This window comes from Haliaeetus albicilla, chromosome 13 (genome assembly GCF_947461875.1).
Source record: "Haliaeetus albicilla chromosome 13, bHalAlb1.1, whole genome shotgun sequence".
Taxonomy (NCBI): Eukaryota; Metazoa; Chordata; class Aves; order Accipitriformes; family Accipitridae; genus Haliaeetus; species Haliaeetus albicilla.
The window spans coordinates 565,575-591,711 of NC_091495.1; the positions used below are offsets into that span (position 1 = coordinate 565,575).

Sequence of the window (26,137 nt, forward strand, 5' to 3'; positions counted from 1 at the left end):
GCCGACACCTCAGTCGCGCCGGGGAGCGCGGAGCGAAGGGAGCGAAAAGGGGAGAGGCAGCGGGGCGGGGGGGTGGCCGGCTTTTTTTCCCCCCCCCGTGGGGGTTTTCCGTGAGGGCCCCTGAGGTGGGGGGGGGGTGTTTTGGGTTTTTTTGTTTGTTTTGTTTTGTTTTGTTTTAAGTAGCGAAGGCGGCGTGAGGCCGCGGTTCGACCGGCGCCATGCACGGTGGGCCGCCTTCGGGCGACAGCGCTTGCCCATTACGCACTATCAAACGAGTCCAGTTCGGCATCCTCAGCCCCGATGAGATGGTACCGGGGGAAAGGGAGGCGGGGTGGGGGGAAAGGGGGGAACGGTGGCAGAGGGACGGGAAGTGAAGGGGGGGAACGGGGGGTCGAAGAACGGCAGCGGGGAAATGGCGCCGGGGCACCGAGAGGGGGGGATAGAGAGGCCCCGGGGGCGGGCGGTGTCTGACGGAGTGTAGCGCCCCCCGGAGGCTGGGGGCGGCGCTGTGAGGGAGAGGGAGGAGGGAACGTTGGGGTGTCTTGGGGTCCCGGGGAGCGGTCAGGGTGCCTTTGGAGGGGAAGGGAGTTTCCTAATGTGTTTTGGAGGGGTATTGGGGGCTCTGGAGGGGTTTTGGAATCCCTGAGGGTGCCCTGGAATGGCACTGGGGTCGTGCACTAGGTCTCTGGAGGACTGTTGGGGTTCCTGGGGGTACCCAGGAGGCCTCTGAAGGACAGTGGGGACCCTGGGCATGCCCAGGGGTGCCATGGAGAAACACTGGGGTGCCTGGGCATGCCCAGGTGTGCCTTGGAGGGTCCTTGGGGTCTTTGGGGATGGTCAGGGTACTTTGAAGGGGAGTTGAGTTTCCTAGGGTGTCTTGGAGGAGTATTGGGGCTTTGGAGAGGTCTCGGAGTCCCTGAGAGTGCCTTGGAATGGCACTGGCGGTGTCCACTAGGTCTCTGGAGGGACTCAGGGCCTTCTGGAGAACTGTTGGGGTTCTTGAGGGTACCCGGGAGGCCTCTGGAGGGGCCTTGGTGTCCCTGGGGATGTCTAGGGATGCCCTGGAGGAATATTGGGGCCCCTGGGCATGCGTGGGGTGCACTGGAGGGCCCTTGGGGTCCTTGGGGATGCCCAGGAGGAAAACTGGGGTTCCTGGGCATGCCCGGGGTGCCGTGGAGGGGCCTTGGGGTCCCCGGGGATGGTCAGGGTGCCTTTGGAGGGGAGTTGACTTTCCTAGGGTGTCTTGGGAGGGGCATTGGGGGCTTTGGAGGGGTCTTGGAGTCCCTGAGAGTGCCTTGGAATGGCACTGGCGGTCTGGAGGGACCCAGAGGCCACTGCAGGACTGTGGGGGTTCTTGGGGGTACCTGGGAGGCCTCTGAAGGGGCCTCGTTGTCTCTGGGGATGCCCAGGGGTGCCCTGGAGGAACATTGGGGTCCTGGGGCTGTCCAGGGAGCTTCTGGAAGAGCATTAAAGTGCATTGGAGGGGTATTGGGATGACCAGGGGTGCCTTGAAAGGGAATTGGGGTCCCTAGGAGTGGTTGAGGGTGTGCTTGAGGGACACTGGGGTCCCTAGGGGTGCCCAGGAGGCCTCTGGAAGGGTACTGGGTTCCTGGAGGAGCATTGGGGTGCTGAGGGGGACTCCAGAAGAGCATAGGGGTCACTGGGTGCTCTGCTGGGGCAGTGGGGGCCCATGAAGGGGTGTTGGTACACCTTGGGGATTTATTGGAGTTTCTGGGGTACCCTGAAGGGGTCTTGGAGTCCCTGGAGGTCCCCAGGACACCTCTGGAGGGGTGTTGCGGTTTTGAAGGCTGCTAGGATCCCTGAAAGTGTCCAGGGAGCCTCTGAAGGGACATGAAGGTGCCATGGGGGGCCCTGAAGGGGTATTGGAGTCCCCAGGGGTGACTGGGGTTGTCAGGGGATCCTTTGGGGGGGGCAGGGAGAGTATCAGGGTGCTTGGGAGGTGGGTTGTGGTCAACCCAGGGGGATGACTTGGTGTGCCCCCATGTATTTGGAAGTCTTAGTGTGCTGAGGCTATCCCTTGGGGTGCTTAGGAGACAAATCGGGGGGGCTGGGGGCTCCCCGTGTGCCTCAGTTTCCCCTCACACCCCTTCTCTTCCCCCACCAGAAACGGATGTCGGTGACTGAGGGGGGCATCAAGTACCCTGAAACGACGGAGGGGGGGCGCCCCAAACTCGGGGGGCTCATGGACCCCCGTCAGGGTGTCATTGAGAGGACGGGGCGCTGCCAGACCTGTGCCGGTGAGTGGGCCCCCCCCGCCAAAACCTCATGGGGAAACGGGTGTGTTCCTGGGGAAAGGGGTGGGATTTGGGGGTGCTTGTGTGTAGAGAATCATTTGGGGGGGCTTCTCAGTGTTATGGGAGGAAAAAGGGGGTGATACCCTGGAGCACCCCATTCCCCCCCAATTTTCTTAGTCCTGCACAGGAGCACCCCATCTCCATACACGTCCACTCTGGGACATTTTGGGGGGGATCCTCCTTTTTTTTGGGGAGCCCCATTTTGGGGGGGGATCTTCTGGGTTATATGTTATGGCTGGAAAAGGGAGTGATTCCCAACAGTCCCCCACTTTTACCACCTACCTCAAGTTGCAGGACCACCTTTCCTCAATTTAGGCCGACTCCTGGACAACTTGCAGGGGTCCTTCTCTTTTGGGGAGGTCTTGTCTTTTCTGGGGGCTGCCTTTTCTTTGGGGGGGCTTCTTTTTGGGGGGATCCCCTTTTTGGGGGCGATCTCCTTTCAGCACCTCATTTCCCCCAACACCCACTCCGGCCTCACCTCAACTCCAACTCCTGGTCACGCTTCTGGTGGGACCCACTGCCAAAACCCACCTGCTCTCACAAAACCCTGGGGGAGGTTGTCCCCAAATCCCAGGACCCCCCAAAATAACGGGGTGTGTCCCCCCTCCAGGTAACATGACAGAGTGCCCAGGCCACTTTGGTCACATTGAGCTGGCCAAGCCTGTTTTCCACGTGGGCTTTTTGGGCAAGACCATGAAGATCCTGCGTTGTGTCTGCTTCTTCTGTTCCAAACTGCTGGTGGACTCGGTGAGACACCCCCCCCACCACCCCCCACCCCAAAAGAAAAACCACCGTGAGGGGGGTCACCGTGGTGCCCCCAAATTGGGGATGGTGGCAGCGTTCATCCCTCATGTGCTTGTCCCCCAGAAAAAGCCCTGTGGTGACATCATCCATGTCTCACCATGTTGGGTTGTATTTACCAGTTGTATCTCCCAGTTGGGCACTGGGACCAGTTTGGGGCTTGCTGGGATGGGGGGGCACCAAGAGGAGGTGACAAGGTTGGGGGGACAAACCAAGAGAAGGTGATGGACTTGGGGGACACACCAAGAGGAGGTGACAGAGTTGGGGGGACGCAGGGTTGTCATCTGCTGGGTGGTCCCTGGAGATGGTGGGTGACTATGTTGGGATGGCACCTAGCCCCTTGTGACCCCCAAAATAACCTTGTGACCCCCAAATTATCTTTTTTTTTGAGCAGAACAACCCCAAAATCAAGGATATTTTGGGGAAATCGAAGGGGCAACCCAAGAAGCGGCTGACGCACGTCTACGACCTCTGCAAGGGGAAGAACATCTGCGAGGGGGGCGAAGAGATGGACCACAAATTTGGGGTGGAGCAGCCTGAGGGTGATGAGGACCTCACCAAGGAGAAGGTGGGGACACCCCTTGCACCCCAAAATCCCCTCTCAGGTTATGAGAGGCTGGACCCGAATGTCCCCTCAGAGGTGGCTGGGGGGACGGCGTTGGGGTGGGATCTGTCCCTGTTAGTGGCTTGTGGTCCCCCCAAGTTGGGTTGTGGGGGTGGTGGCACCCTTGTGCCCCCCGTTAATGCCTCTGTGTCCCTGTAATGCCCCTATATCCCCTGTTAATACTTGTTAACAAGTTTAGGTCCTCTATTAATGCCCCCATGTCTTCAGTAATGCCCCGTTAATGTGCCTGGGTCCCTGTTAATGCCCCAGCAGGGCCATGGGGGGTGCAGGCAGTACCAGCCCCCCATTAGTGCTCCTGTGTCCTCATTAACAGCCCCATTAATGCCCCTGGGTCCTTGTTAATGCCCTCAGTAATGCACCCATCTCCCCCCCTAATGCCCCTATCTCATTAACACCCTTGTTAATGCTCCATTTCCCCCCCTTAATGCTTATATCTCCCTGTTAACACCCTCGTTTATGCTCTTTGACACCGTTAATGCTCCTATTTCCCCATTAACATGTTCGTTAATGCTCTCATGTCCCCCTTTTATGCCACTATCTACCCATTAACACCCTCGTTAATACCCCCGTGATCTTGTTAATGCCCCATCTTCCCTCTTAATACTCTTATGTTGCAATTAGCAACCTTGTTAATGCTCCCGTGACCCTGTTAATACCTTCATCTCCCCTTTAATGCCCCTGTCTCCCCACTAACACCCTCGTGACTCGGTTAATGCCCCATCTCCCCCCTTAATGCTCCTATCTTCCTATTAATGCCCTTGTTAATGCCCCTGTGGTGCCCTTAACGGTCCATCTCCCCATTAACATCCATGTTAATGCCCCTGTGATCCTATTAATGCTTTTACTTTTCCATTAACACCCCCATTAATGCCCCCATTTCTCTCCTTAATGCTCATATTTCCCCATTAAGATCTCCATGAGCCCGTTAATGCCTCTATCTCCCCTTTTAATGCTGCTATTTCCCCACTAACACCCCCATTAATGCCTCTGTGACCCCGTTAATGCCCCCATCTCCCCATTAACCCCCCCATCTGGGGCCACGGAGGGTGTGGGTGGTACCAGCCCTGGGTCCAACTCCTCATTAATGCCCCTGTTAATGCTCCCATCTCTCCATTAATGCCCCCATGACCCCACTAATCCCCTGTCTCTCCTGTCCAGGGCCACGGAGGGTGCGGGCGATACCAGCCCCGCATCCGTCGCTCGGGTTTGGAGCTCTATGCCGAGTGGAAGCACGTCAATGAGGATTCGCAGGAAAAGAAGATCCTGCTCAGTCCTGAGCGGGTGCACGAGATCTTCAAGCGCATCTCGGATGAGGAATGCTTCGTTTTGGGCATGGATCCCAAATTTGCCCGCCCTGAGTGGATGGTCTGCACTGTTCTGCCTGTACCCCCCCTCTCTGTGCGCCCCGCTGTCGTCATGCAGGGTTCTGCTCGTAATCAGGTGGGGCCCGGATACTGGGGTCTGCTTTTTGGGTGTTCCTGGGGTGGTATTGAGGTCCCCAGGGAGATATTGGGGTCCCTGGGTTGGGAGGGCTGCCTGTGCCATCCCTCCTACATGATCATACTGGGGTGCACCCAGGGTTCTGCCTGCAAAAGGGTGGGGCCTGGATGCTGGGGTCCACTTTTTGGGGGGGTCCCAGACACCTTGGGGGGGTCTTGGGGAGAAATTGGGGTCTCTGGGGAAGTTTTGGGGTGACATTGGGGGTCCCTGAGGCGGGAAGCTGCCAGCAAATCCCCCTGCCCCTGTGCACCCCACTGTCATGAAGGTCTTGGAGAGGTGTATTGGGGTGTCTGGGGGGGTTCGGGGTCCCTGGGAGGGTTTTTGGGGAGACTCCAGGGCCCCTGATATGGTTTGAGGGGTGTCCACGATGTGATTTAGGGTGATCCCTGGACTCTGGGATCCTTGATGGACTTCGGGGGGGGGTCTCAGTATGTTTGGGGGGGTCACCCCACACCAGGGTCCCCAGTTCATTTTGGGGGATCCCATAGTGCCTTTTGAGGTGTTCTCTGGTGCTTTCTGGGGTATACCCTGTTTTTGGGGTCCCTGCTGTATTTTGGGGGGTCTCCCTTGCCTTTTGGGGTGTCCCCAGTTGTTGGAGGGTCCCTGATTCAGTTTTGAGGGATCAGCTAGAGCTTTTTGGGGTATCTCTTGGTGTTTCCAGATAATGGGCATCCATGCTTCATTTTGGAGCTTCCCTGATGCATTTTGGGGGTGCTGCCTGCACTGCAGGGCTCCCCCTGACCCTTTGCCATGTTAATTTTTGGTGTTCCCCCCCAGGATGACCTGACCCACAAACTGGCCGACATTGTGAAGATCAACAACCAGCTACGCCGTAATGAGCAGAACGGGGCGGCCGCCCACGTCATTGCCGAGGATGTCAAACTCCTCCAGTTCCACGTGGCCACCATGGTGGACAACGAGCTGCCCGGCCTGCCACGGGTGAGGCGGGGGGGGGGGGATGTGTGGGCAGGGGGTGCAGGCAGCACAGGCAGGGCATAGTGCAGGCAGGAGCAGGGCACGTAGGCAGCACAGGCAGAGGTGGGGTGTGTGCTGGGAGCAGGGGAAAGGACAGAGTGCAGGCAGGGGCAGAGTGCAGGCAGGGCGTGGGGGGAGCATGGGCAGGGTGTGCTGGAAGTACAGGCAGGAGCAAAGCATGCTGGGAGCCCCCTGACCCCCTCCCAGGCTGTGGCAGGAGCTGGTGCCCCCCTAAACCCCACCTCTGTACCCCCCTCCTTTGGCTGATGCCGAATCTTTGGGGGGTTTTGGGGGGTCAAGCCTCCCCCAAACCCCCTTTTTTGCTCCCCCAGGCTGTGCAGAAGTTGGGGTCCACCCCAAGTGTTTGATGCCCCTCTCCTGACCCCCCCCCTTTGTTTTTATTGCCCCCCCCAGGCGATGCAGAAGTCGGGGCGTCCCCTGAAGTCCCTGAAGCAGCGGTTGAAGGGGAAGGAGGGTCGGGTGCGGGGGAACCTGATGGGGAAGCGGGTGGATTTTTCTGCCCGCACCGTCATCACCCCTGACCCCAACCTGGCCATCGATCAAGTGGGCGTCCCCCGCTCCATCGCCGCCAACATGACCTTCGCCGAAATCGTCACCCCCTTCAACATCGACAGGTCGGGGGGGGACACGTGGGGAGTTTTGGAAGGGCGTAGGGGGGATGTTAAGGGGGATATATGGGGAGGTTGGAGGGGGTGTAGGAAGTGTGAAGATGGTATGTGGGGACATTGGGGGGCATTAAAGGGCGATGTGGAAAGGGTGGGAGGGGTGTTGAGGGGCACATGGGGACATGGAGGGGGAGTGGGGACTTTGGGGACACATGGAGGAGGAATGGGGGACTTTGGGTATATGGGGACACGTGGGGGGACACAGGAACAAAGAGGTGTGTGGGGGACATTGGGGGAATGCAGAGAGGGTGTGGGAGATGTTGGGGGGTACAGGTGCCTGGAGGCGGTACAAATGGCATTGGTGGAGGGCACATTTTGAGCCCCAAGGAGAGTGTGGGAAGGACATGGGGGGCACCCGACACCCACAGGGAGAGTGTGAGATGTGGGTTTGGGGACAGTGGGGTGACCTAGGGTGACATGAACCCCCCCTGAACCCCAAATGTCCTCCCCCCCTTCCAGGCTGCAGGAGCTGGTGCGCCGGGGAAACAGCCAATACCCCGGGGCCAAGTACATCATCCGGGACAACGGGGACCGCATTGACCTGCGCTTCCACCCCAAACCCAGTGACCTCCACCTCCAGATCGGCTACAAGGTGGGCTTCACCCCCAAATTGGGAGGGATGCATCCCAAAACAGCTCCTCCAGGGTCTGCATGGCTGGGTTCCCTGAAGAGTGGTGGTGTTTTGGGGCTCAGTCCTTGTTTTTTTGGTCTCTGAGGAGTTGGGGGGGGTGTCATAGCCTGATTTTGGGGTTCATGAAGAGTTCTGAGTATTTGGGGGCCAGTTGCTGCTTTTGGGGTTCACAAAGAGCTCTAGATTTTAGGAGTCACTGCCTGGTTTGGGGGTTCAGAAAGAACTGGGGGTGTTTGGGGAATAAAAATGGGGTTTAGGGTTCCTGAAGAGTCTTGGTTTTTTGGGGTCAGCCCCTGGTCCCTGAAGAGCTTCAAATATTTGGGGATCAGTGCTTGATTTTGGGGTTCATGAAGAGCTGGGGGTATTTGGGACAAACAGTGGGTTTTAGGATCCCTGAAGACTGTGGGGTGTCAGAGTACAGTACCTGATTTTAGGGTGCCTGAAAAGCCCTGACATTTTGCGGGTTCAGCCCTTGGTTTTGGGGTCCTGTTGTGGTTTAACCCCAGCCAGCAACTAAGCATCACTCACTTCCCCCCACCCAGTGGGATGGGGGAGAAAATCTAGAAAAGAAGTAAAAATCGTGGGTTGCGACAAGAATGGTTTAATAGAACAGAAAACAAAAAATTAATAATGATAATGCTAATAAAATGGCAACAGTAATAATAAAAGGGTTGGAATATACAAATGATGCACAATGCAGTTGCTCACGACATACCAATGGCTGCCCTGTTAGTCGCTGAGCAGTGATCCCCCAACCCCCATTCCCCCCAGTTTATATACTGAGCATGACATCACATGGTATGGAATACTGCTTTGGGCACTTTGGGTCAGCTGTCCTGGCTGTGTCCCCTTCTAACTTCTTGTGCGCCTCCAGCCTTCTTGCTGGCTGGGCATGAGGAGCTGAAAAATCCTTGGCTTTAGACTAAACATTACTTAGCAGCAACTGAAAACATCAGTGTTATCAACATTTTTGTCATACCTAATTCAAAAGCACAGCACTGTACCAGCTACTAGGAAGACAATTAACTCCATCCCAGCTGAAACCAGGACAGGTCCCCAAAGAGCTTCAGCTTTTTGGGGTCAGCCCCTTGGGGTTCACAAAGAGCCGTGGGTATTTGGGGACAAAACCTGAGTTTTAGGGTCTGTGGAGATGATGTTTTTTGGGGTGAACCCCTGCTTTTGGGGTGTGCCCTGCTTTTGAGGTCCCTGCCCCAGTTTTGGGGGTGCAGGGCCAGGCCCAGACTGACCCTCGGCTGCATCTGCAGGTAGAGAGACACATGTGTGACGGGGACATCGTCATCTTCAACCGCCAGCCCACCCTACACAAGATGTCCATGATGGGCCACCGTGTCCGCATCCTGCCCTGGTCCACCTTCCGCCTCAATCTCAGGTACTCCCTGCATCCCCAAACTGCCCCCGTCACCCCAAACCTGCCCTGCTGCAGACCCTTGCTGCCCCCAAACCTGTGTGGGTGCCCCATAACCTATAACCGCTGTCCCCGCAGCGTCACCACCCCCTACAACGCGGATTTCGATGGGGACGAGATGAACCTCCACCTCCCGCAGTCCCTGGAGACGCGAGCCGAGATCCAGGAGTTGGCCATGGTCCCCCGAATGATCGTCACCCCCCAATCCAACCGTCCTGTCATGGGCATCGTCCAGGACACCCTCACTGCCGTCCGCAAGTTCACCAAGCGTGATGTCTTCCTTGAGCGTGTGAGTTGGGGGGGGCTGGCAGGCACAGACCAAGATTTGGGGTCCGTATCAGGCTTTTGTGGGGTTTGGGGGGGGTTCTTGGACTGTAGGAGGGTTTTGGGGTGCTCCTAGGGTGCCTGTCACCCACAAAATGGGTGTCCATGGGCTACAGGAGCATCCCCAGACTGTAGGTGTGCTGATGGGGTGTCCCTGGGCTTGCAGAGGTGTTTTAGGGGGTGGGAGGATGTTCTCGGGCTGTGACATGGGATTTGGGGTGCTTTTGGGGTGTCCTTGGGCTACAGGAGGGTTTGGGGGAGCTTTTGGAGCATCTTTGGGCTGTGATGGAAGGATTTGGGGTGTCCTTATGGGGTCTCCTTGATCAGCAGGAAGTTTTTTGGGGTATTTGAGGGCATTTTTGAGTTGTGGTAGGAGGATTTGGGGTATTCCTGGCTTGCAGGAGATTTTGGGGGGTATCTCTGTGCTGTGGCTGTTTTTGGGGTGCTGACGGGGTGTCCCTGACTCGCAGGGGGAGGTGATGAACCTGCTGATGTTCCTCTCGACATGGGACGGGAAGGTGCCCCAACCTGCCATCTTGAAACCCCGTCCCCTCTGGACGGGCAAACAGATCTTCTCCCTCATCATCCCTGGACATATCAACTGCATCCGCACCCACAGCACCCACCCCGATGATGAGGACAGCGGGCCCTACAAGCATATCTCCCCTGGGGACACAAAGGTGGGGGGCCGGGGGATGTCTGGGGGGCATCCCTGGGGTGGTCGTAAGGGGTGAAGTGGGTGGGAGAAGAGGGTACGGAGTACTTTATGGGTGGTTGGGTGGCCCCTGGGTGGATGATGGGTGCTCTGAGGTGGCTTGGTGGGACTTGAGGGTGATCTGAGAGGGCTTGGTAAGATGTAAAGGTGGTTTGGGGGGGCTTTGGTGGGACTTGAGGGTGGTCTGGGGGGCTTGGTGAGACTTTGAAGGTGCTGTAGGGTGGCTTGGTGGGATATGAGGGTGCTCTTGGGGGGGCTTGGTGGGACTTGAGGGTGGCTTGGGGGTGCTCTGGGGGGGGCTTGGTGGGACTTGGGGGTGCCTAGGAGGGGTCCCACACTGGGGGGAGCCTTGGGCTGGGTGCAGTGGGTACGGAGGACCCTCGGGGTGTCTGGGGGCATGCTGGGGCAGTTGATGGGTGCCTTGGGCTAGCTGGAGGACTCCTCAAGGGTGGTTGGGTGAACCATGAAGGGGTGTCTCCGGAGACTGGGGAGTGCTGACACCCCTTCTTTGTAGGTGGTCGTGGAGAACGGGGAACTGATCATGGGCATCCTCTGCAAGAAGTCGTTGGGCACCTCAGCGGGTTCCTTGGTCCATATTTCCTACCTGGAAATGGGACACGACACTACCCGCCTCTTCTACAGCAATATCCAAACTGTCATCAACAACTGGCTCCTCATTGAGGGTCAGTGTGGACCCAGGCATCTGGGGAAGGGGGAGGGGGTGCATGGACCCCACTTGACGGCACAAAATGGGGGTCTAGTCTTCTAGGGACCTTCTCAGACCCCATTTTTGTGGGGCAGAGGGGACCTGGGTGTCCTTGGGGGCTCTTGGACTCCATTCTTCAGGACAACAGGGACCCAAGTGTCTTGGGGGGGCCCTTGGACCCCCTCTTTTGGGGACAGCAGGGATGCAGGTGTACTGGGGGGGGTCTTGGACCCCCTTTTTTGGCACTATGAGGACCTTGTTGTCCATGGGGGACCTTTGGACCCCCTTTTCTGATATATGGACCCAGGTATCTCCCCTGGGGTCAGGAGAATATTGTAGAGGGTTGCTTTGGGGTGAGGGGCACCCTGCGTGGGGGACAGGATATAGAGTGGGGAACACCCACCTGACCGCCCCTGTTTCCCACTTCCAGGCCACACTATCGGCATTGGAGACTCCATCGCTGATGCAAAGACCTACCAGGACATCCAGAACACCATTAAGAAAGCCAAGCAGGATGTCATAGAGGTGGGTTGTGGGTTTTGGGAGGTTCCCTGTAGTTTTGGGGGGGCCTGAATGATGTGGGATCTCCTGGTTGGAATTTGGGGTTCCTTTGGCGGGGGGCTGTGGGATCTGGGGGCTGACAGGGTGAATTTGGGGTGCTTCACAGTGCTTGGGGTCTGCCTTGGTGATGCCAGTGAGTCCCAGTGAGTTGGGGCATACTTCCAAGGGGATTTTGGGGTGCTTCCCAAAGTTTTGGGCCCCCTTGTGTTTCTACAGGGTTTTGGGGTGCCTCAGTGATGCTGTGGGATCGAGGGAGCGTGGTATAAGGTTCTCCCTAGGTTTTTGGAGCATCCTCAACAATCCTGGGACATTTTGGGGTGCTCCCTGCAGTTTTAGAGCACCCCCAGTGATATCAGGAACACTTTGGGGTACTCCCTGGGGTTTTGGAGCATCCCTGGTTCTCTCCTATGAGGTTTTGGGGTGCTCCCTGGGGTTTTGGATCATCACCAGAGATCCTGGGACATCTTGGGGTGTTCTCTTGGGTTTTGGAGCATCCACAGTTTCTTCAGGAGATTTTGGGGCACACTCTGGGGTTTTGGAGTGTCCCCAGTTTCCCTAGGAGATTTGGGGGTCCTTCCTGAGGTTTTGGATCATCATCAGGGATCCTGGGAGATTTTGGGATGCTCTCTGGGTTTTTGGAGCATCCACAGTTTCCCTAGGACATTTTGGGGTGCTCTTTGGGGCTTTGGAGCATCCCCAACAATGCCAGGAGGGTTTTAGGGTACTCCCCACAGATTTAGCACATCCCCAGTCCCCCTAGGACACTTTGGGACCCTCCACGGGTGGTTTTCATCACTTCCAGCCCCCCTTGAGACATCCTGGGATGTTCTCAGGGTTTTGGGGTGCCCCAGTGACACTCTGGCGGGGGTCCTTGGTGGGGTGGCAGGTCATTGAGAAGGCCCACAACAACGAGTTGGAGCCCACCCCGGGCAACACACTGCGGCAGACCTTTGAGAACCAGGTGAACCGCATCCTCAACGATGCCCGTGACAAGACTGGTTCCTCTGCCCAGAAGTCCCTCTCTGAGTACAACAACTTCAAGTCCATGGTGGTGTCAGGCGCCAAAGGCTCCAAGATCAACATCTCCCAGGTACTGGGGGACACTATGAGGTCTTGGGGGGCACCCTATGAGCTCCAAGGGGTGCCAGGAGGAGCTCTGTGGGGTTTGGGAGGGTTCCTGTTGGGTTTTGTAGACCTCTATGGGGTCCTCTTGAGGGTTCGTGGTGGTGGTGGGCACCTTGAGCTCCAAAAAGAACATCTGGCAGGTATTTGGGGGCTCTATGGGGTCTTGGAGGGCCGCTATGGGGCCTGGTGGCTGCCAGAAGGATCTCTTTGGGGTTTGGGAGGGTCCCTGTGGGGTTTAGTGGACCTCCTCAGGGTCCTCCTGGGGGGTCTGTGGTGGTGTTGGGCACCAAGAGCTCCAAGATGAACATCTTCCGGGTATTTAGGGGCTCTGAGGGGTCTTGGGGAGCCCCTATGGAGCTTGGAGTGTGCCAGGAGGGTCTGTGTGGGATTTAGGGGATCTCTGTGGGGTCCTCACAGGGGTCCATGGGTGCCAAGGGTTCCAAGATAAACATCTCCCAGGTACATTAGGGATCCCTACAGGCCCTTGGGATGTTCCCTGCAGGGATCTAGGATTCTTAGGGGTCTGGTGGGACCATGGTTGATCACTGTGGGGTCTGGAGGGTCCCTATGGGATCTGGGGGTCCCCTGTGGGTCCTCATGGTGGTCCATGGTGGTGTTGGCCTTCGGGATGAACACCTCCCAGCTACATTTTGGATCCCTACAGGCCCTTGGGGCATTCCCTATGGGGATCAGGGATTCCTATGGAGTCTGGGGGGACCAAGTTGACCACTGTGGGGTCTTGAGGGGTTCCGGGAGACCCTGCAAGTCAGCATGGTGGTCCATGGTGATGTTGGCCTCCAAGATGAATGTCTCCGAGCTATGTTGGGAATCCCTGCAAGCCCTTGGGATGTTCCCTGCAGGGATCAGGGATTCCTATGGGGTCTGGGTAGACCAAGTTGATTACTGTGGGGTCTTGAGGGGTCCCTGTGGGATCCATGGGGACCCTATGGATCATCATGGTGATGTTGGTCACCATGGTGGACATCTTCCAGTTACACTGGGGATCCCTACAGGCCCTTGGAGTGTTCCCTGTGGGCATCAGGGATCCCCATGGATCATCATGGTGGTCATCCCCATGGATCATCATGGTGGTCATCCCCATGGATCATCATGGTGGTCCATGGTGAGGTTGGCCTCCAAGATGAACATCACCGATGTACCTTGGGGATACCTACAGGCCCTCGGGATGTTCCCTATGGGTTTCGGTGGTCTTCCTGAGGTCTGGGAGTGCCCCTGCTGTACCCCTACTGCCTCCAACTACAATGTCCCCCCCAACTGCCCCCCCGGCAGGTGATTGCAGTGGTGGGGCAGCAGAACGTGGAGGGTAAGCGGATCCCCTTCGGCTTCAAGCACCGCACGCTGCCCCACTTCATCAAGGATGATTATGGCCCTGAGAGCCGGGGCTTCGTGGAGAACTCCTACCTGGCTGGCCTCACCCCTACTGAGTTCTTCTTCCACGCCATGGGTGGCCGTGAGGGTCTCATCGACACCGCTGTCAAGACGGCTGAGACCGGTCAGCCCCCCGCCCCACAAAATCCCACCCCCAGGGTCCCTTGTCTTCTCCATGTTACCCCCATTGTGATGAACCTATCTTCATGGGGGCCACCAAGTGCCGCAGGGACTCGTAGCGTCCTCCCCAAGTGCTCAAACCCTCCCTGGAGCTCCCCGTGTGCACCTGTACCTTGTCATGGGGGGTCCCTTGTAACCCTCAGACCCCAGAACCTTCCCTGATGCCTCCTGGGGTCCCCCAAAGTTCTTCAGGACCACCAACCCTTCCCCAGAGCCCTTGGGACCCCTTCTGTGTGTCGTGTCCTGTCCCATCCCCCCCCCCCCCCCCCCCCCCCCCGATGCCCATCAGAGACTCTCAGACCTTCCTCAGGGATCACTGTGCCCCCAACTTTCCTCTCTGGAGGCCCCAGGGACCCCCAAACCCTCCCCAGATGCTCCCCAAAGCTCTCCAGGACCCCCAAACCCTCACCATAGCCCCTTGTGGCCATATCAATGTCCCCCAGGGATTCTGGTGTCCCCACCTTTCCTCCTTGGAGCCACCCATGGGGCCCCAGATGACCCTGAAGCCCTCCAGGACCCCCAGATGCTCACCACCAGTCCCCTGTGGCCCAGTCTATAGCCCCCAGGGCCTCTCTGACCTCCGGTGGTCCCTGTGTCCCCACCTTTCCTCCCCAGGGACCCCTAAGCCCTCTCCAGATGCCCCCAAAGCTCTCCAGGATCCCCAGATCCCCCTGTGGCCCCGTTTATGCCCTCCACATGCCCCCAAGGATCCCAGTGTCCCCACCTTTCGTCTCTGGAGCCACTTGGGGCCCCCTAAACTGTCCACAGAAGCTTCTTGGGGTCTCCTGAAGCCCTCCAGGACCCCCAACCCCTCCCCAGATCCTCCTGGGGCCCCATCTATGCCCCCCAGGGACTCTCAGACTTCTCCCCAGGGATCCGTGTGACCCCACCTTTCCTCCCTGGAGCCACTCAGGGACTCCCAGATGCCTCCCAAAGTCCTCCAGGACCCCCAAACCCTCCTCAGATTCCCCTGTGGCCCTGTCTCTGCCTCCCAGATGTCCCCCAGGGACTTTCAGACCTTTCCCAGGGTTCCCTGTGTCCCCACCTTTCCTCCCTGGAGCCACGCAGGGACCTCCAAACCTTCCCTGGATGCCTCTTGGGGCCTTCTGAAGCCCTTCAAGACCCCCAACCCCTCCCCAGATCCCCCTGTGGCCCCATCTATGCCCCCCAGGGACTCTCAGACTTACCCCAGGGATCCTTGTGCCCCCGCGTTTCCTCTCTGGAGCTCCCCAGGGACCCCCAAACCCTCCTCAGATGCCTCCTGGGGACCTCCTAAAGTCCTTCAGTACACCCAATTCCCCCACCCAGGGGTGACAACATGCCTCCCCTCATCCCCCTCGTAGGGTACATCCAGCGGCGGCTGATCAAGTCAATGGAGTCGGTGATGGTGAAGTACGATGCGACGGTCCGTAACTCCATCAACCAGGTGGTGCAGCTGCGCTATGGGGAGGACGGGCTGGCGGGCGAGAGCGTCGAGTTCCAGAACCTGGCCACCCTCAAGCCCTCCAACAAGGCTTTCGAGAAGAAGTGAGGGGCCACCTGCCTGTGGCGGAATGCTTTTTTTTTTTTTTTTTTTTTTTTGGTGGGGGGAATGTCCCAGAGCGGGTTGCAGTCCTGGAGGGGGAGCCAGCAGCTTGCTGTTCTAGAGCTGAGCCCATCTTGGGGGGGTGCCTGAGCTGTTCCTTCCAAGAGCTGGACCCATTTTGGAGTCCCCAAGCTGCTTCTTCCTGAAGGTGGACCCACACTGATGTCCCCAGACTGCTCCTCTCCAAATTGGGGCTTATTTTGGAGTCTCCAAGCTGTTCTCCCCAAACTGGGGCCATGTTTGTGTCCCCAAGCTGCTTCTCCCCAGGGTGGGCTTTGTTTTGATGTCCCCAAGCTGCTCCTCCCCAGAGCAGAGCACATCCTGGGGTCCCCAAGCTACTACTTCCCAAAGCTGGACCCATTTTCATGTCCCCAAGGTGCTCCTCCCCAAATTCGGCACATTTTGGGGTCTCCCAAGCTGTTCCTTCGCAAAATGGGGCCCATGATGGTGCCCCTAAGCTGCTGCCCACAGATGGGAGCATATTAGTGTCCTCAAGCTGCTTCTACACAGAGCTGGGCACCTGTTGGTGTCCCCAGGCTGCTCCTCACCAAAGCTGGGCACCTATTGGTGTCCCCAAGTTGCTCCTCTGTAGAGCTGGGTGTATTCCGACATCCCCAACCTGCTCCTCCCCAAAGTGGGACCTCATGTTGATGTCCCCAAGCTGCTCCTCACCAAAGCTGCTTCTCCCCAACATGGGTCGTGTTTTGGTGATGTCAAACGGCTCCTCACCAAGGTGAACCCATGCTCATGTCCCCAGCCTGCTCCTCCCTGCACAAGCGTCTTCTCCACATCCGAGCCCCTCGTGCCGGCGTCTCCTCATCCCTGGTGTCCCTGCCCCCCCCGCTATCTACCATGTGTGTCCTCACCCCCAGGTTCAAGTTCGATTACACCAACGAGCGGGCGCTGCGGCGGACGCTGCAGGAGGAGCTGGTCAAGGACATCCTCTCCAACGCCCACATCCAGAACGAGCTCGAGCGGGAGTTCGAGAAGATGCGGGAGGACCGTGAGGTCCTGCGGGTCATCTTCCCCACTGGTGACAGCAAGGTGAACCCCCCCAAACCCACCAAGAGCACGCATACCCTGATCCGGCACTCTGGGGGGGCTCTGAACCCCCATGGGGACGTCCCTGGTGGTGCCACCACCCCTGTTTGGGGATGCTGGGTGTGCAACCAGTCATCACTCCTGGTTTGGGGTGTTGTCCCCACTCTGGTCCCCCTTTTTGTGATGTAGTAGGAAGCAGTGAACTTCTCTTCCTTTGTGAGTGCCCTTTTTGGGGTGCTGCCCCCCTTCCTGGCCCCCTTTTTGGGGTGTAGCAAGAAGCTGTGAATTGTCTTTTCTTTACAGCTCCCCATTTTGGGGTGCTGACCCCCTTTTTGGGGTGTAGCAGGAAGCCCTGAATACCCCTTGTCTTGTAGGTGCCCTTTTTGGGGTGCTGCGCCTGCTTCTGGGCCCCCCCTTTTTAGGGTTTTGGCACTCTCAGTGGCCCAAATTTGGGTAAACACCCAAAGTACCCATTTTTTGAGCATGTTCACCCACCACAGCCCTTGGGGTGCTGACCCCCTGTTTCTCCCCACCCACCCAGGTTGTGCTCCCCTGTAACCTGCTGCGGATGATCTGGAACGCCCAAAAAATTTTCCACATCAACTCGCGCCTCCCCTCTGACCTGCACCCTGTCAAGGTGGTGGAGGGTAAGTTGGGGGGGGTGGAAATTGAGCAGGATCCAGAGCCCAGAAGGATGTGTTGGGTGAGCTGGGGGAAGCCCCAGTATCACCAGGAGGGTGTCAGAGGATCTAGGGACCCCTGTCACCCCTTTAAGAAGGTCTTGGGGGACTTTGAGGACCCTCCATGGTCCCCAGGAAAGTGCTGGGGGACTTGAGGACCCCCAGGAAGGTACTGGGGGACGTGGAGGACCCCAACAACGCCCAGGTAGATAGCGGGGGACTTAAGGACTCCAGTGATCCCTAGGAAGGTGCTGGGAGACTCATGGGACTTGCATGATCCCCAGGAAGGTTCCAGGGGACTTGAGGAACCCCAAGAAGGTTCTGGGGGACTTGAGGACCCTCACAAAGGTATCAGGGGACTTGGAGGACCCCAGTAACCCCCAGGAAAGTGCTGGGGGACTTGGAGGACTCCGATGTCCCCCAGGAAGGTGTTGTGGGACTTGATGTGTCCCTGGAAGGTGTTGGAGGAATATGCAGGACTTCCAAGAAGGTTCTGGGGGGACTTGAGAACCCCCACGAAGATGCTGTGGGACTTGAGGTCCCCCAGGAACCTTCTGCCCCCCTTGCAGCCCCCCCTTAACCTCCTCATTTTTATCAGGGGTGAAGGAGCTGAGCCGTAAGCTGGTGATCGTGAACGGGGACGACCCGCTGAGCCGGCAGGCACAGGAAAACGCCACGCTGCTCTTCAACATCCACCTCCGCTCCACCCTCTGCAGCCGCCGCATGGTGGAAGAGTTCCGGCTCAGTGGGGAGGCCTTTGACTGGCTGCTGGGGGAGATCGAGTCCAAGTTCAACCAGGCGATCGTGAGTGGGGCCAGGGGCAGATCCAGGGCTCTGGGGGTGAAGTTCAGGAGGTTTAGGGAGGAGATCTCATGGTTTGGGGTCAGATCTAGGGGTTTAGGGAACAGATGGGGGACTTGGGGAGTCTGATCAGGGGATTTAGGGGTCAGATCTTGGGGTTTAGGGAGCAGATCTGGAGCTTTAGGGTCAGCTTTGGGGGTTTTGGAGTGCTCTGGAGGTCAGATCAGGGGGTTTAGGGGGCAGATCTGAGGGGTCCTGGGGTGCCTTTGACTGCTGGGGGAGATTGAGTCCAAGTTCAATCAGGCCATTGTGAGTGGGGAGGGGGGCAAATTTAGGGGTCTGGGGGCAGATCCAGGCATTTTGGGGGACATCTGAGGGTTTTAGGGGGCAGATATGGGGGTTTGGGGGCAGATATGAGGCAATTTTCAGTCTAGGTTAATGATATTCTTGATGTCCTATCTAGGAGGGGTTTTGGTCCAGACCTGGGATGGTTTTGGGGCCCCCCGAGACCCCATGTCTCCCTGGGGAGATGGTGGGGTCAGATCTGGGGGTTTAGGACCAGTTTTGGGAAATTCTTTGGTCCAGATTTGGGGCAATTTTGAGTCCAGATTTGGGACATTTTTGGAGCCACATCTAGGAGGGCTTTGGATCCAGCTTTGGGACATTTTTCGGGCCCCCCTGACACCCCTTTTCCGCCTCTCAGGCCCACCCTGGGGAGATGGTGGGGGCACTGGCAGCCCAGTCGCTGGGAGAGCCAGCCACCCAGATGACCCTCAACACCTTCCACTACGCCGGGGTCTCAGCCAAGAACGTCACCCTGGGCGTCCCCCGCTTGAAGGAGCTCATCAACATCTCCAAGAAGCCCAAGACACCCTCACTCACCGTCTTCCTGCTGGGCCAGAGCGCCCGCGATGCCGAGCGGGCCAAGGTTGGGACACTGTGGGGATGGGGGACATGATGGGGATGGGGACCTGGGACGTCATGGATGGGGGGAGCAGCAGGAACCTGGGTCCTGTGGTTCCCTTGTCCTGTGTTGGGTGGAGGTCCTGTCCTGGGGTGGCCCCGTGGTGGCCCCACAGCCCCAGGGTGTCCACACAGCCCCGGGGCAGTCCCATGGCTTCATCTTCCCATGGTGGCCCCATGCCTTTGTGTCCCCTCTGTGTCCCCATGGCTTCATCTCACCACTGTCCCTCCACAGTGCTGTGGTGGCCCCATGACTTCATGATCTCATGGCCCTGTGGTGGTCCCCATACCATCTCCCACAACCCCGTGTCCTCCATGTCATCCCCATGTTCTCCATCCCTGGATCCCCATGTCATCTCCCACATCCCTGTCCTCCATGCCATCGCTGTGTCCTCCGTCCCTGAGTCTCTATGTCATCTCCCACGTCCTCCACACCGTCCACGTGTTCTCCATCCCCACGTCCTCCATTCCGGGATCCCCATGCTATCTCCCATATACCCACGCTGTCCCTGCATTGACACCGTGTCGCCCCGCCCAGGACATCCTGTGCCGCCTGGAGCACACCACGCTGCGGAAGGTGACGGCCAACACCGCCATCTACTATGACCCCAACCCTCAGGGCACGGTGGTGGCCGAGGACCAGGAGTGGGTCAACGTCTATTACGAGATGCCTGACTTTGACGTCAGCCGCATCTCACCCTGGCTGCTCCGCATCGAGCTCGACCGCAAGCACATGACTGACCGCAAGCTCACCATGGAGCAAATCGCTGAGAAGATCAATGCTGGTGGGTCCAGGGGGCACGCTGGGGGGGTCTTTGGGGGGTCCTGGGTGAGCATGGAGGGCATCTGGGGGACCTTTTGGGGGATCTGAGTGAGCATGGAGGGTCTTTGGGGGGTCCAGGGTGACCCTTGAGGGCATCTGGGGAGCTTTTGGGGGGTCCTTAGTGAGCACGGAGGGCACTAAGGAAGTCTTGGGGGTCCTAGATAACCCACTATGCTCCATGCTGACCTTCAGGGGATCCTGGGTGAGTATGAGGGCCTTTGGGGTGTCCTGGGGAGCTTTGGGGGGTCCTGGGTGAGCATGGAGGGCCTTTGGGTGGCTGGCAGGGTGGGGAGGTGACTGGGGTGCCACCCCTGTATCCCGTGTCCCACCCTAGGCTTTGGGGATGACCTCAACTGCATCTTCAATGATGACAATGCGGAGAAGCTGGTGCTGCGGATCCGCATCATGAACAGCGATGAGAACAAGATGCAGGAGGTGGGGACGGGGACGGTGGCACCCATGGGTGGTGGTGGGGACATGACCTGGGCTGGGTGTCACCCCCCTCTCTCTCTCGGTGTCCCCAGGAGGAGGAGGTGGTGGACAAAATGGATGACGACGTCTTCTTGCGCTGTATTGAGTCCAACATGCTGACGGACATGACGCTCCAGGGCATCGAGCAGATCAGCAAGGTGGGGGGGACAGGGGGGCACCCATGGGTGCTCATGGGGGTGCCAGGGTTCCTGGTGGGTCCTGAGGAGCACGTGGAGGTCTCTGTGGAGACCTTTAGGAGGTCAAGGACACCCACAATGATACCTGTAGGTGCCTAAGAGGGTCCATGGCTGCCTGGAGCGTCTCCCCAGGTGCCCAGGCAGCACCCATGGGTGTTTATGTATGTGCCAGGGCTCCTGGTGGATCCTGGAAGTTCTCCATGGTGACCTTTAGGAGGTCCAGGATACCCATGCTGATACTCATGGACATGTGTGAAGGTGTCTGCGTGCCTAGAGTGTCCTTACAGGTGGTCAGGGTGTCCCTTCCAGGCAGCTGGGTAGCACCCGTGGGTGCTTATGTGGGTGCCCAGGTTCCTGGTGGGTCCTGAGAAGCACATGGTGTTCTCCATGTGCATGTTACGAGGCCCAGGATGCCCATGGTGATACTTGTAGATGCTTTTGTAGGTCCATGGCTGCCCAGGCCGTCCCCCCAGCCACCCAAGAAGCACCCATGGGTGCCGCTAACCCCCTCTTCCCTTCCCCCCCCAGGTGTACATGCACCTACCACAGACGGACAACAAAAAGAAAATCATCATCACAGAGGATGGGGAGTTCAAGGCTCTTCAGGAGTGGATCCTGGAGACTGACGGCGTCAGCCTCATGCGGGTGCTGAGCGAAAAGGACGTGGACCCCGTCCGCACCACCTCCAATGATATCGTCGAGATCTTCACCGTGAGTTGGGTTGGGTGCCCGGACCCCTGGGTCCCTGGGTGGTAGAGTTCCAAGATGGTGCTGTCTCCAGGGTTTCTGGGTTCCCAAGGTAGTGGGGTTCCTGGACACCTGGGTCTTTGGGTGGTGGGCTTCCCGGATGGCCTGGCTCCTGGGTCGCCCAGACACCTGGGTCCCCAACAGCTGTTGTCATCTGCCTGTCCCGCAGGTGCTGGGGATCGAGGCGGTGCGGAAGGCGCTGGAGCGGGAGCTCTACCACGTCATCTCCTTTGATGGTTCCTACGTCAACTACCGTCACCTGGCCCTGCTCTGTGACACCATGACCTCCCGTGGGCACCTGATGGCCATCACCCGTCACGGCGTCAACCGCCAGGACACTGGGCCCCTCATGAAGTGCTCCTTCGAGGAGACGGTGGGTGGACAAGGGGGACTTGGGGGGGGGGGGGCTGGGAGAGTGGGTTGGGGGGGCATTAGAAGGGCTTGGAGGGGCTGGAAGTGGGGCTGGGAGAGGGGTTTGAGGGTGTTGGAAGGGTTTGGGGGGGCTGGGTGGGAGGTTTTGGGGGTAGTTGAGGGGCTGGGAGGGGGATTTGGGCGTTCTGGAGGGTTTGGGGGACTGGAAATGGGGGTTTAGGGGGTGTTGGAGGGCTTTGGGGAGCTGGAAATGGGGCTGGGAGGGGGATTTTTGGGGTGTTGGGGTTTGAGGGACTGGGAATGAGTTCTGGGGCGTGTTGGAGGGGTTTTGGGGTATTGGAGGGGCTGAAAATGGGGTTTGGGGAGCTGGGATGAGGGTTTTAGGGGGTGTCGGAGGGGTTTGCAGCATGGAAGTGGGGTTTTGGAGGGTATTGGAGCCGAGTTTGGGGGTATTGAAGGGGTTTGATGGGGGGCTGGAAGTTGGGCTTTGGGGTAATGGGAAGAAGTTTGGGAGGGTCTACCCCTCAACCTGAATTTGGGGGTGTGTTCCCCACTCCGTCACACAGGTGGACGTTCTGATGGAGGCAGCGGCTCACGGGGAGAGCGACCCCATGAAGGGGGTGTCGGAGAACATCATGTTGGGTCAACTGGCGCCCGCCGGCACCGGCTGCTTCGATCTCCTCCTCGACGCTGAGAAATGCAAACACGGAATGGAGATCCCCAGCGCCCTCCCGGGGCTGGGCGTCGGGGGGCGTAAGTCCTGGGTCCCCCACCGTGGCGGGAGGAGATGGGGTGGGGGGTACCGGGGTCTCTCGACGACCCAGACGCCTGCGTCCCGTGAGGGACGAGGGGGACACACCGCAAAAGTGGTGGCATGAAGACATCATGGGGCTCGTGGCCACCACCCAGCCCTGGACGCTTGGGTCCCCCCCTAGACACGTCAGTCCCTCCTAACGTGCCCCCCTCCTCTCTCCACAGCCACAGGGATGTTCTTCGGGTCGGCCCCCAGCCCCATGGGGGGGATGTCCCCCGCCATGACACCGTGGAACCAGGGTGCCACCCCCGCCTACGGGGCCTGGTCCCCCAGTGTAGGTGAGTGGGGCGGGGGGGGTGGTACTGGGACAAACTGGGGGGCCAGATTGGGGCGGCTTGGGGGTGTTTTGGGGGGCTGTTGGGGTGGGTTAGAGGAGTTGGGGGGAGTTCTGGAGTACAATGGGGGTTGATGGGTTGGCTGGGGGTGGGATTGGGGTGGCATGGGGCAGACTGGGGGGGGTCATTGGGGTAGACTGGGGGGCAAACTAGGGGTCCTCGGAGCAGATTTGGGGTCCCTGGGGTAGACTAGGGGGCTGTTGGGGGGCTGGGGTGTTTTGGGGGACTCTGAGATGGGTTAGAGAGTTTGGGGGGGCTGTTAAGAGGGACTGAGGTGGACTGGGAGAGTGCTGGGGGGGCTTTGGGACAGAACGGGGTCCCTGGGGTAGACTGGAGGGAAAATTGGTGGTCCCTGGGGCAGTCTGGGATCAGATTTGGCGTCCTAGGGGCAGTTTTGGGGTCCCAGGAGCAGGTGGGGGGGGCATACTGGGGTCCCTGGGGCAGACTGGGGCGCACCCGAGGTGGATTTGGGATCCTGGAGGCAAACGGAAGGGGGGGTGTCCTTGTGGTAGATTTGGGGTCTCTAGGGCAGTTTTGGGGGTCCTGACCGCCCATTTTTGACACACCACCCCCTCCCCCAGGTAGCGGCATGACCCCGGGGGGTGCCGGCTTCTCCCCCAGCGCCGCCTCCGATGCCAGTGGCTTCAGCCCCGGCTACTCCCCAGCGTGGTCGCCCACCCCTGGCTCTCCCGGCTCCCCGGGGCCCTCCAGCCCCTACATCCCCTCCCCAGGTGAGTACAACACCCCAAAACACTTCCCAATGCCCCAAAATACCCTACAACACTCTACAGGACCCCCACAACACCCCTACAATGCCCCCACAACCCCTCCACAACACCCCAACAACACAATACCCTATGCCATGCCCCACAACACCCCCCAACTCCACAACACCCTACAGTGCTCTTCAATCCCCTCTCCACACCCCTACAACACCCCAACGCCCTGACAACATGCTGCAACATCCCCACACCACCAGCACCACATGCCCCCAACACCCTCCAATCCCCTACAAAACCCAACATCACCTGACAACACCCCCACAACCCACCGCACAACACCCCAGCACCCCCAAAACACTCCCCCAACACCCTACAATGCCCCACAAGATACTATAACCCTGGACAACACCCCACTGCCCCCCAAACACCCCCACAACACTCCCAACACCCTACAGTGCCTGCGCAGAACCTCACAACACCCTATATAACACCCCCAGTGCTTACAACACCCCCCACAACACCCCGAATACCCTACAACAACCCCCACAACGCCCCACAACAGCCCACAGTGCCACACAATACCCCTACAACACCCGATAGCACCCCACAACACCTGTCTGGGGGGCCTCCTGTCACCCTGCTATGTTCTCTCTGCAGGCGGCGCCATGTCACCCAGCTACAGCCCGACATCACCTGCCTACGAGCCGCGCTCACCTGGGGGCTACACCCCACAGAGCCCCAGCTACAGCCCGACGTCGCCCAGCTACAGCCCGACGTCGCCCAGCTACAGCCCGACATCGCCCAACTACAGCCCGACGTCACCCAGCTACAGCCCAACATCACCCAGCTACAGCCCGACCTCACCCAGCTACAGCCCGACCTCGCCCAGCTACAGCCCAACATCACCCAGCTACAGCCCGACTTCCCCCAGTTACAGTCCGACCTCTCCCAGTTACAGCCCGACGTCACCCAGTTACAGCCCCACCTCGCCCAGTTACAGCCCGACATCACCCAGTTACAGCCCCACCTCACCCAGTTACAGTCCGACATCTCCGAGTTACAGCCCGACTTCCCCCAGCTACAGCCCAACCTCTCCCAGTTACAGCCCTACTTCTCCCAGTTACAGCCCCACCAGCCCCAACTACAGCCCCACCAGCCCCAACTATACCCCAACTTCTCCCAGTTACAGCCCCACTTCTCCCAGTTACAGCCCCACCAGCCCCAACTACACCCCGACCTCCCCCAACTACAGCCCCACCTCCCCCAGTTACAGCCCTACTTCCCCGAGTTACAGCCCCACCTCTCCCAGTTACTCGCCCTCCAGCCCCCGCTACACCCCCCAGTCGCCCACCTACACCCCCAGCAGCCCCAGTTACAGCCCCAGCAGCCCCAGCTACAGCCCCACCTCCCCCAAGTACACCCCGACCAGCCCCAGCTACAGCCCCAGCTCCCCTGAGTACACCCCCACCAGCCCCAAGTACAGCCCCACCTCCCCCAAGTACAGCCCCACCAGCCCCAAATACAGCCCCACATCTCCCACCTACAGCCCCACAACCCCCAAGTACAGCCCCACCTCCCCCACCTACAGCCCCACCTCTCCCGTCTACACCCCCACCAGCCCCAAATACAGCCCCACCTCCCCGACTTACAGCCCCACCAGCCCCAAGTACAGCCCCACGTCGCCCACCTACAGCCCCACCAGCCCCAAGGGATCCACCTACAGCCCCACATCGCCCGGCTACAGCCCCACGTCACCCACCTACAGCCTCACCAGCCCGGCCATCAGCCCCGACGACAGCGACGAGGACAACTGAGCCGGGGAGAGGGACCCCTAAAAACCCCCGCAGGCTGTGGGGGTGACCCCCAAATTAGGTGTTACCCCCCCCCTCAAATTGGGGGGCGGCTGACCCCCAAGTTGGGGAGTGAGCCCCAAAGTTGGGGGCTGACACCTAAGTTTTGGGGGTGACCCCTAAGTTGGGGTTGACCCTTAAATTGGGGTATTAGCCACAAGTTGGGGGGTGACCCCTAAGTCGGGGGTTGACTTAAGCTGGGGGTGACCCTCAACTTAGGGGGTGACCCCTAAGTTGGAGGGCGACCCTTAAGTTGTGGGGGGTGATCTCTAAATTTGGGGGCTGACCCCCAAATTGGGGGACTGACCCTTAAGTTTGGGGGCAACCCCTAAGTTGGGTTGACCCCCAAGTTGGGGGAGTGGGTGGGAATCTCTAATTTGGAGGTGACCCCTTAAATTGGGGGGTGACCCCCAAGTTGGGGTGGGGAGGGGCAGGCAGGGGAAGACTCCCCCCTGTTTTGGGGTGTTGGGGACATGTTACCTGCCCTTGATGGTGATGGTGGCTCTTGGTAAGGTGTAATTTATGGGTGTTGTTAGTTAATGAGGATGGGGGGTGGACAAGGGGGGGGTAAACTTGGGGGGGGGGGAGATGGGGCACTTTCTGGTGGTGGTTTTGGGGGGGGGGGGTCCTTTGCCCCTCCCCTCTGCCTTTATTTTGGTGTTTTCATGTACTTTCGGGAAGGGAACCGGCTGGAATTTCATTTTTGGGGGGAAATAAAAATTTTACTGATTTTCAGTTCTGGCTCCGTGTGTGATTGGGGGAGGGGAGTCGGGGGGG

At 59.0% G+C, this 26,137-nt stretch overlaps 1 protein-coding gene across 1 annotated transcript; it reads left to right on the forward strand.

Moving 5' to 3' along the window:
- The first annotated feature begins 44 nt into the window (after positions 1–44).
- On the forward strand, positions 45–25,896 carry POLR2A (RNA polymerase II subunit A). The gene is made up of 29 exons (XM_069799761.1): positions 45–308; positions 2,126–2,258; positions 2,926–3,062; positions 3,511–3,684; positions 4,900–5,181; positions 6,019–6,180; positions 6,631–6,851; positions 7,362–7,494; positions 8,799–8,923; positions 9,038–9,248; positions 9,754–9,963; positions 10,513–10,681; positions 11,135–11,229; positions 12,152–12,355; positions 13,681–13,903; positions 15,303–15,486; positions 16,417–16,588; positions 17,127–17,232; positions 17,864–18,069; positions 18,770–18,994; positions 19,568–19,814; positions 20,187–20,287; positions 20,377–20,481; positions 21,049–21,231; positions 21,437–21,640; positions 22,206–22,392; positions 22,618–22,731; positions 23,370–23,519; positions 24,168–25,896. Exons 1-29 carry the CDS (start codon positions 219–221, stop codon positions 25,322–25,324), a joined length of 5,910 nt encoding a protein of 1,969 aa, XP_069655862.1. The 5' UTR covers positions 45–218; the 3' UTR covers positions 25,325–25,896.
- The last annotated feature ends 241 nt before the right edge of the window (positions 25,897–26,137 follow it).

Bases quoted from the DNA above. Each gene is read 5' to 3' on its own strand.
- POLR2A (XM_069799761.1), top strand. From the start codon at position 219: ATGCACGGTGGGCCGCCTTCGGGCGACAGCGCTTGCCCATTACGCACT. The intron at 5,182-6,018 runs GTGGGGCCCGGA...GTTCCCCCCCAG, and splicing joins AGGGTTCTGCTCGTAATCAG to GATGACCTGACCCACAAACT. The intron at 6,852-7,361 runs GTCGGGGGGGGA...CCCCCCTTCCAG, and splicing joins ACCCCCTTCAACATCGACAG to GCTGCAGGAGCTGGTGCGCC.